This window comes from Berghia stephanieae, chromosome 9, assembly GCF_034508935.2.
Source record: "Berghia stephanieae isolate SIO BIC M18660-M18661 chromosome 9, UCSD_Bste_1.3, whole genome shotgun sequence".
Taxonomy (NCBI): Eukaryota; Metazoa; Mollusca; class Gastropoda; order Nudibranchia; family Aeolidiidae; genus Berghia; species Berghia stephanieae.
Genome location: NC_088368.1, coordinates 47,883,395 through 47,894,369, shown reverse-complemented (window position 1 = coordinate 47,894,369; position 10,975 = coordinate 47,883,395). Strand labels below are relative to the sequence as shown.

General features: G+C 40.0%; 1 protein-coding gene across 1 annotated transcript in view; it reads left to right on the top strand.

The window, feature by feature from the left end:
- LOC144980372 (uncharacterized) overlaps positions 1–10,774 on the top strand; it is a 63,910-nt gene extending 53,136 nt beyond the window's left edge. The window contains exons 15-17 of the mRNA XM_078928075.1: positions 663–793; positions 8,985–9,072; positions 10,483–10,774. Of these exons, the coding sequence (XP_078784201.1) occupies positions 663–793; positions 8,985–9,072; positions 10,483–10,583 (320 nt within the window). The 3' untranslated portion in view covers positions 10,584–10,774. The remainder of the gene's footprint in view (positions 1–662; positions 794–8,984; positions 9,073–10,482) is intronic.
- Positions 10,775–10,975: the final 201 nt, after the last annotated feature.

Sequence of the window (10,975 nt, the reverse complement as noted above, 5' to 3'; positions counted from 1 at the left end):
TGGTATCTACAGCCTCTTTCTCTGTTGGACTACACTTTTGTTTGGTATCTACAGCCTCTTTCTTGCTGCTTGGTATCTACAGCTTCTTTCTTGCTGCTTGGTATCTACAGCCTCTTTCTTGCTGCTTGGTATCTACAGCCTCTTTCTTGCCTTTTGGTATCATTGGTATCGCTTACTCTCACACTGAGGCTGAGCAAGACTATAATGTTGAGCATTGTGTCGCTATGTGGTCTTGTGGTATGACACTCGCTTTCAGATTGGAAGTTTCTGGGTTCGAGCCTCACTCGGCGCATGGTTGAGTCCTTGGAAAGGGCTCTTTACTCACATTCTCTCACCGTACTCAGGTGTAAATTGAGTACCTGGCCGTTACCAGCGTTGTCTCTGTCGGAAAAAATGTAATATCTCTTAACACTAACAGGCATCATGTCTCATCAACAAAATATGAAAATAGTATTGCAACATTATGACATAAAAAGATAAAACTTTAAGCGAGATTTGAACGTTATCAACGAATCCGAGCATCTCACGTGTGATGGGAGAGAGTTCCAAAAATAGCTTTAAGCGGGTTTGGTGAAAAATGCACTATATAAATGCTTAATTTTTAATTAATTAATTTTTTTTGTTGGTTGTATTCTTTTTGACGATTTCATCATATTTTTCAGGCATGGCCGAGATGAGGAACAGAAAAACCAATCCAATCCTAAGACTTCGTGAACTGAATCCAGTCATGAAATTTACAAACTTCAAGAAAACAGGGCTTTCCTATGCCCCTATCCATTCTGCATGGCTAGAGGTGGGTGTCAGGTGAAGTAAAATAGTCACCAACCAGTGCTAGAGGTGGGTGTCAGGTGTTTAAGTAAAATAGCCACCAACCAGTGCTAGAGGTGGGTGTCTAGGTGTTTAAGTAAAATAGTCACCAACCAGTGCTTGAGGTGGGTGTCATGTGTTTAAGTAAAATAGTCACCAACCAGTGCTAGAGGTGGGTGTCAGGTGTTTAAGTAAAATAGTCACCAACCAGTGCTAGAGGTGGGTGTCTAGGTGTTTAAGTATAATAGTCACCAACCAGTGCTTGAGGTGGGTGTCAGGTGTTTAAGTAAAATAGTCACCAACCAGTGCTAGAGGTGGGTGTCAGGTGTTTAAGTAAAATAGTCACCAACCAGTGCTAGAGGTGGGTGTCTAGGTGTTTAAGTAAAATAGTCACCAACCAGTGCTAGAGGTGGGTATCAGGTGTTTAAGTAAAATAGTCACCAACCAGTGCTAGAGGTGGGTGTCTAGGTGTTTAAGTATAATAGTCACCAACCAGTGCTAGAGGTGGGTGTCAGGTGTTTAAGTAAAATAGTCACCAACCAGTGCTAGAGGTGGGTGTCAGGTGTTTAAGTAAAATAGTCACCAACCAGTGCTAGAGGTGGGTGTCAGGTGTTTAAGTAAAATAGTCACCAACCAGTGCTAGAGGTGGGTATCAGGTGTTTAAGTAAAATAGTCACCAGTGTTCCATTGTACACATTGTCGTGGCTACAGTCCAACCAAAGAGGTGGGTGTCAGGTGTTTAAGTAAAACAGTCACCAGTGTTCCATTGTACACATTGTCGTGGCTACAGTCCAACCAAAGAGGTGGGTGTCAGGTGTTTAAGTAAAATAGTCACCAGTGTTCCATTGTACACATTGTCGTGGCTACAGTCCAACCAAAGAGGTGGGTGTCAGGTGTTTAAGTAAAATAGTCACCAGTGTTCCATTGTACACATTGTCGTGGCTACAGTCCAACCAAAGAGGTGGGTGTCAGGTGTTTAAGTAAAATAGTCACCAGTGTTCCATTGTACACATTGTCGTGGCTACAGTCCAACCAAAGAGGTGGGTGTCAGGTGTTTAAGTAAAATAGTCACCAGTGTTCCATTGTACACATTGTCGTGGCTACATCCAACCAAAGAGGTGGGTGTCAGGTGTTTAAGTAAAATAGTCACCAGTGTTCCATTGTACACATTGTCGTGGCTACAGTCCCAACCAAAGAGGTGGGTGTCAGGTGTTTAAGTAAAACAGTCACCAGTGTTCCATTGTACACATTGTCGTGGCTACAGTCCAACCAAAGAGGTGGGTGTCAGGTGTTTAAGTAAAATAGTCACCAACCAGTGCTAGAGGTGGGTGTCAGGTGTTTAAGTAAAATAGTCACCAGTGTTCCATTGTACACATTGTCGTGGCTACAGTCCAACCAAAGAGGTGGGTGTTCAGGTGTTTAAGTAAAATAGTCACCAGTGTTCCATTGTACACATTGTCGTGGCTACAGTCCAACCAAAGAGGTGGTGTCAGGTGTTTAAGTAAAATAGTCACCAGTGTTCCATTGTACACATTGTCGTGGCTACAGTCCAACCAAAGAGGTGGGTGTCAGGTGTTTAAGTAAAATAGTCACCAGTGTTCCATTGTACACATTGTCGTGGTACAGTCCAACCAAAGAGGTGGGTGTCAGGTGTTTAAGTAAAATAGTCACCAGTGTTCCATTGTACACATTGTCGTGGCTACAGTCCAACCAAAGAGGTGGTGTCAGGTGTTTAAGTAAAATAGTCACCAGTGTTCCATTGTACACATTGTCGTGGCTACACTCCAACCAAAGAGGTGGGTGTCAGGTGTTTAAGTAAAATAGTCACCAGTGTTCCATTGTACACATTGTCGTGGCTACAGTCCAACCAAAGAGGTGGGTGTCAGGTGTTTAAGTAAAAAGTCACCAGTGTTCCATTGTACACATTGTCGTGGCTACAGTCCAACCAAAGAGGTGGTGTCAGTGTTTAAGTAAATAGTCACAACAGTGCAGGTGGTGTCAGGTGTTTAAGTAAAATAGTCACCAGTGTTCCATTGTACACATTGTCGTGCTACAGTCCAACCAAAGAGGTGGTGTCAGGTGTTTAAGTAAAACAGTCACCAGTGTTCCATTGTACACATTGTCGTGGCTACAGTCCAACCAAAGAGGTGGGTGTCAGGTGTTTAAGTAAAATAGTCACCAGTGTTCCATTGTACACATTGTCGTGGCTACAGTCCAACCAAAGAGGTGGGTGTCAGGTGTTTAAGTAAAATAGTCACCAGTGTTCCATGTACACATGTCGTGGCTACAGTCAACCAAGAGGTGGGTGTCAGGTGTTTAAGTAAAATAGTCACCAGTGTTCCATTGTACACATTGTCGTGGCTACAGTCAACCAAAGAGGTGGTGTCAGGTGTTAAGTAAATAGTCACCAGTGTTCCATTGTACACATTGTCGTGGCTACACTCCAACCAAAGAGGTGGTGTGTCAGGTGTTTAAGTAAAATAGTCACCAGTGTTCCATTGTACACATTGTCGTGGCTACAGTCCCAACCAAAGAGGTGGGTGTCAGGTGTTTAAGTAAAACAGTCACCAGTGTTCCATTGTACACATTGTCGTGGCTACAGTCCAACCAAAGAGGTGGGTGTCAGGTGTTTAAGTAAAATAGTCACCAGTGTTCCATTGTACACATTGTCGTGGCTACAGTCCAACCAAAGAGGTGGGTGTCAGGTGTTTAAGTAAAATAGTCACCAGTGTTCCATTGTCCACATTGTCGTGGCTACAGTCCAACCAAAGAGGTGGGTGTCAGGTGTTTAAGTAAAATAGTCACCAGTGTTCCATTGTACACATTGTCGTGGCTACAGTCCAACCAAAGAGGTGGGTGTCAGGTGTTTAAGTAAAATAGTCACCAGTGTTCCATTGTACACATTGTCGTGGCTACAGTCCAACCAAAGAGGTGGGTGTCAGGTGTTTAAGTAAAATAGTCACCAGTGTTCCATTGTCCACATTGTCGTGGCTACAGTCCAACCAAAGAGGTGGGTGTCAGGTGTTTAAGTAAAATAGTCACCAGTGTTCCATTGTACACATTGTCAACAACAAGATATGAAGTGAGTAGAAAAGTGCCAGAAGACAATAGAGAATTAAAAAAAATTTTCGCGGCGGTGGTGGGGTTTGAACCTGCGACCTTATTGGTACGACAACTCCGCCTGGCAGGTGAGAGCGTGGCTCTACCGTGTGAGCTATCCACGAACACAAAAATATTCGTTTCAAACCCAAAGTCATTTCTAGATCCCTCTCTCACCCACTTCTTGAGATCGCCGATTCGTTCACCACCATCGCGAAGTAATTTTGACCAGCAGTTAAGCTTAATAGCCAATATTCTCATCACAAACATATAACATAGAAACGATTGAGACATGGAGTATGCTCCGGTGTATGGGGTGAATTTTTAATTCAGAAAAGTGAGTGGAGCAGGCACTTATGTTGGTAACAACAAGATATGAAGTGAGTAGAAAAGTGCCAGAAGACAATAGAGAATAAAAAAAATTTTTTCGCGGTGGTGGTGGGGTTTGAACCTGCGACCTTATTGGTACGACAACTCTGCCTGGCAGGTGAGAGCGTGGCTCTACCGTGTGAGCTATCCACGAACACAAAAATATTCGTTTCAAACCCAAAGTCATTTCTAGATCCCTCTCTCACCCACTTCTTGAGATCGCCGATTCGTTCACCACCATCGCGAAGTAATTTTGACCAGCAGTTAAGCTTAATAGCCAATATTCTCATCACAAACATATAACATAGAAACGGTTGAGACATGGAGTATGCTCCGGTGTATGGGGTGAATTTTTAATTCAGAAAAGTCACCAGTGTTCCATTGTACACATTGTCGTGGCTACAGTCCAACCAAAGAGGTGGGTGTCAGGTGTTTAAGTAAAATAGTCACCAGTGTTCCATTGTACACATTGTCGTGGCTACAGTCCAACCAAAGAGGTGGGTGTCAGGTGTTTAAGTAAAATAGTCACCATTGTACACATTGTCGTGGCTACAGTCCAACCAATTTATCTTTTTACACGTTTGTTATTATTTCATTTTTTAAACATTTTAAAATTAATTAATCACAATTGTTGTACCTACATGTTGCCAGGTAATTGTTATATCATTATGATGCTAATCTGACAAGTCCAAAAGGCCACGACCATGAAGGATGAGACCTGGGACGTCTGAAGCCCATCAAAAACTAGGGCTTTTTACAGGCTTATCTCTCTCCTTACCGATCATTTCAGCATTCCCCCAAAATGCCAGGCTTACCCAGCAGAAAAATTATTTTTTTAAAACTCAATCAATCTCTCTACAAAACAACTTTATGTTCTTATTAATTAAACAAAGATCATTCTTCAAAGTTTGTGAATTACAAAATAAATCTGAATTTTAAAAAAATGTATTTTGTGTCGTAACAAATGTGACGATTTTGCATGAGTGCCAGTTTTCTGGTTCCTGCTGGAATTCCGTTTAGCAGTATCTCGAAGTCAAATATCTCTGGTTTCAGTGTCCATCACTAATTTTTTCAAAAAATGTTGAGGGAGTACCTCTGGTACTCTCTGTCTCTCTCTCTCTCTCTCTCTCTGTTCTTTGGCTCCCCTAGAGAGAGACAACTGCACTGTGAGTATTTCACTATGTATTATAAGTTGGTTTTAAAATCAAATTAATTTCCTCATTGAGTCAATATGTTTGCTGTGTAATCATTTAATAATGGTATAAAAACGGTGATGAAATAAGAGTAAAGTTTAGGCCGCATTTTCAGTGGGAACATTTTCAGGTTTGGCAAAGTGTCGAGATTTTAGTTTCAGGTTTCAGCACTTCTTCCTGCTAGCACCCATGCGATTTTGCTGCAGGTGGTAAGGATAGGGTTAAAAACGAGGGTTAAAAACGAGGGCTTGTTAAAGGCTTGCCATGCGGAATGATGTCTTTTATTTTAAAACGATCTGAGGTCCAAAATACCATGTGGGAATGTTGACTTCAAGGCAACAGATTGTAAAACAACAATTTTAAAAGAGGGGGGCGGGGTTGAGGGGGAAAGTCTAAAGTTCAAGGTCATTAAATATCGTCTCCACCTAAATGAGAATCTGCGTAGCCAGATATATAATAAGTGTCACAGTAATTTCAAGATTTTCATACCCTCTACTAGCTTGATGTAAATGTTGCTGCTCGAAGCTCGAAGAAATAAATAACAATGTGAAATTGAATGTACGCTTCAATTTAATATACAAAAACAGATGAAATAGATGTTTCAGGTTTCCTCTTTATCAAATAAGCAGGATGAGTGAAACAATCGTCCGTAGTGTTTCATTCATCCTGTTTTGTTGATAAAGGGGAAACCCGAAACATCCATTTCATTTGAAGCTTACATTCAATTTGACATTGTTATCTGCTAGCTTGATAAGTCTCCATAAATTCAACAAATATTAAATTTGAAATTTTGGATGGGTTGCATATGTTGAAAATGTGATTTTATGGGTAAAATTATGAGGGAGGGAAACAGTCGAATGTAGAGATAGAATGCGCTTGGCCAAGGAGTTCACAACATTGCCATCCGGAAGTATAACGGACCAACACACAAACTCTGTGTAACCATGAACTTTTATAGTCTGGTTAATACAATTTAGTGAGAACAACTCACAAACGCGGATGGCAAAAACAATAACAAAGGCTTGAGTGACGTCATCTTCAAACTATCTATAGTTAGAATTTTGGGCCGCAAAAAATGCAGATGACAGGTACTTGTGTCAGGATGAGACTTGTAGGTGATCTCAAACTATGTACTGATAGTGTGCTCTTGGAATCTACATATGTTTCCTATTTTAACCAATTCCCCTTTGTCTTACCTTTTCTTGGGTGCTTTAATTGTAATTCTAGAACTTTTTACTATCCCATTTTCTTCCTTTTTACTGGCGCTGCCATGACCTAAGTGTGTTGCAAGTACAGTAAAACCCTTAAAAAACAAAAACAAACTTAGAACTTTTAATACAGTGGCCCAGACGAATGGAAATCTTTGCCTCCCCATTAAAGCATACCTACCAGGTACCCCGATCAAATCGGATTTACCCCGATTTTTTAAAAATTTTACCTCATCCCGCCGGATTTTGGGAAACTCAAGATTTTTTAATGAATTAATTGAAAAAAAAAAAAAATGTTCAACATTTAAATTTTTTTTTTTTTAAATATCAGTGGAAGCCACTTGCTTGCCTGTAGTATTTTATGATTGATAGAATCCGTTTTGTTTTCTCCCTGACTGAAGGAAAGGATTGTCATTTACAATTACACATAATTATTCAGACCTCACCTTGGCACATCCATCATACCTCATACCATTGGTCAGCCAGTTCACCTCAACAATTGTTGCTTGCAGGTTATAGATCTATTTATAGTTGCTTGCGCCGCTATGCCTAGGGTAAGCTTGTTTGTTTTTTTTCCTCTTAACATTGCTTACCCCTACTTGTTTTCCCCTAGAACCCTTTGTTTTTTTTTTTGAAGAATCATCCTATTTTTTTTTCGCTATGGGTTGGCAGGTATGTTAAAGACCAATATGATCAGAATCCACTTTTTAAAAAAATCTGAAAATCATACCATAAATCATACTTTTAATTTCATTTTCACTGGAATATACTTTTAAATACAAATTTGTTTTGAATTTATGTCATATCAGCGCCAGTAAAAAGGAAGAAAATGGGATAGTAAAAAGTTCTAGAATTACAATTAAAGTATCCAAGAAAAAGAAAGCCAAAGGGGAAATAGTTGAAATAGGGATTAGATGTCGATTCCAAGAGTACACCGTCAGTGTACTTACAGGCCTGTAAATCTTCTGTCTATTGTCGGAGGATTTCCCACAGTACGATTTTGCTCTATAAGTGCTAATATTAAAAAAGAATAATAATAGTAAAAATAAAATTCGTAGCGTCAAAGAACAGAACCAATAAAAAAGAAAATAAAAGACTTTTATTTCGTTCCTCGATTTTATTCCGTTTCAAATGCCGACCGACTTAAAAAAAAAAAAAAAAGTTATTTGTCGCATCAAAGACAAAACAAAACTTACCGTCTATCGGTTAGCTATAATATTATCATGCCACCTACACGCTCCGCTAGACGTGGATGTATTCACTGTCTGGCTACTGTGCCACAGCCAGCGAGAGAGGGTCACAAAGTTCGCACGAGTCGTCTTCACACACACACACACACCTAGTCAGTAAATAACGCACACACAGAAGTGTGTCGAACCAGACCGGAAGGTTTCTCTCTATTTTGCTACCGACACACATGCATATCTCCGGTTCTTATTTCTCAGTCTCTATAATTTATTGGTTCCATCCCAATGTGAGACGGAAAAAAATTAATGCGAAATAATTATTTTTCTTCGAAAGCTCTCACACGACCGCACAACCTCCTCTTCTCCTTCTTCTTCTTCTTCTTCTTCTTCTTCTTCTTCTTCTTCTTCTTCTTCTTCTTCTTCTTCTTCTTCTTCTTCTTCTTCTTCTTCTTCTTCTTCTTCTTCTTCTATAAGACTTAATCCAAATAAACGAAAGAATCAGCCTAAACATTTAACACAAACAGGAGCGAAGACACACAGCTTCCCGTGTCAAGCACGAGATACACCTCCTTCAAAAGGGTAGGAATTGTTCTCTTCCTTTCATTTTACATCTAACTCAGACCTGGGCCCTCAAATAATTGGGATTTTTTTTTTTTGGTACCATAAAATAAGGACCTCATAATAAATAAGTAGGGGAAAGTGACATGATTTGACTAGTCAATTGACGTGTCATATCTGTGTTGTGTGTATTAATTAATCCATATTTTTGTCCTGTTGTGTCTATTTTGGCGTGTTCAAAAAGTTCCAACAATTTTTTCACCAACCATGTACTTAGTGGCAGATGTAATTGAGCTGTTCCAGGTGAAAAGACGCGATATCAATAAATTTCATGATTATTCTACACTAGCCACAGTCAAATAGAGAACTAGTCAGTGTCAGGGTTTTGTGGGTGAATTGGTCTCGCATCGACGTTCATTTGATTCCCTTCTGTCCTAGATGGTTTTGGCCTTTTGATTAGCTTCTTTCATATATCGATATCGAATGATAACAGTGTCGATATCGAATGATAACAGTGACAACGGTTGATTTTTAGATGCCTTCTCATTCCCATTTTGTCTCAGATGGACTGGAAGAAAATTCGGGGCAAAGGAACAACCAGGAAGTTGGCCATGTGTCACGCTGCCAGGAAAGCCATCAAGCTAATTCAAGGTATGATCCAGCAACCGCTTTTAAAACAGATGTAGCCTACACCAGAGAAATTATGCTAAACATTTTATGATTCTAGCTGTCCTTCAGACAGAACCATTTGGCCCATGGAGCCAAAGTTTATTCCAGTTTCTATAGCAATTGCTTGCTACCCTTTGGATAGGATGGTAGTATATTGTGAAGTGCTGTTCTCTAGATCTAACAGATCTAACTAGCAAATCACCGGTCAGTGGAAATGGGGTGCAAAAACAAATGTGGAATGCACTCGGGACTCCGGATTGTAGATTTGTTATACTGAAAAATTGTTTGAAAAAAGTGCCTGCTCCACTCACTTTTCTGAATTAAAAATTCACCCCATATACCGGAGCATACTCAATGTCTCAATCGTTTCTATGTTATATGTTTGTGTTGAGAATACTGGCTATTAAGCTTAACTGCTGGCCAAACTAACTTCGCATTGGTTGTGTGGTGAACCCACTACCTCCAGTAGTCGGTGAGAGAGGGATCTAGTAATGAATGACCTGAGTTTGATACGATTTTTTGGGGGTTCGTGGATAGCTCATACAGTAGAGTCACGCTCTCACCGGCCAGGGGGAGTTGTCATACCAATAAGGTCACGGGTTCAAATCCCATCAGCCGAAAAAAATGTTATTCTCTATTGTCTTCTGGCACTTTCTACTCACTTCATCTCTTGTTGTAAAAAGTGAGTAGTTTTTGAGACAGACGTGCATGACGTTCTCATGTCCTATTCGTGCACTGTGGGGTAGAAATGTAGCCCAGACTGTCATATCATTGTTATAATAATAATAATAATAATAATAATAATAATAATAATAATAATAATAATAATAATAATAATAATAATAATTTGTCTTTATTGTCTTCAAAATAGTTACAATTTGTCATTTGTTTACAAATTTATGACAATACAATATTTTAAAGAACATACATTACATAATATATTGGCATATATACACACACTCACACACATACACACTAGTAACATCGTAGTCATTGTCACCATCATCGTCATCAACATTATCATCATCGTCTTGAGTTTGAGCTTTTATATAGTGCAATATCCACTAAACGTGCTCAAGCACTTTACAAAGGGTTCTTGACCAACAGTAACACGTAACATGTAGAACGAGGCATGACGCCATCAGAGACAACGTTGTTAACGGCCAGGTACTCATTTTACAGTACGGTGAGAGAATGTGAGTAAAGAGCCTTTCTGGCTCACCCACTTTGGGTGTCAGTCAAGTGCTCTACCAACCGAACTATCAGGAACCCTATCCGAAAACTCAGGGTTTATTTCAACAGGTTAAATAATTTTCACTACTTCAGTCTCACCATAAAGGGTTAATAATTTATTTTTAAAAATCTCCCCCCCTCCCCCCTTCCCCTCTGTAGACAAACAGGCAAGACAGGCCAAACAAGCCAAGATGAAAGTGACGAAGAAGAAGACGAGAAAAAAGACACAACGACAGGGAGATATTCCTGTTGTTGATTGAGATTTCATGAATGTATAACTTGTTTTGGTTCGTGGTGTCTCAATGGCTTTTGGGGCTGGAACGTGATGTGTCAATGTCGTTGTTTGCATGTGTTGTGCCCCGATTGTCCTGGTATGTGTGTTACGCTTTGCATTCGATTGGCGTTGTTTGCACGTTGCAGATCGTTGAAAGTTTGGGTTGTTGGTTTGGGTTTTTTGGGGGGTTTTTTTTTTTTTTTGGTGGGGGGGGGGGGGGGGGGGGGTGGGGTGGGTTTAAAGGATTTTTTGTGGTCTTAAATATAAACTAATTTGTGTTATCTCTCCTCTCTCTCTCTCTCTCTCTCTCTCTCTCTCTCTCTCTCTCTCTCTCTCTCTCTCTCTCTCTCTCTCTCTCTCTCTCTCTCTCTCTCTCTC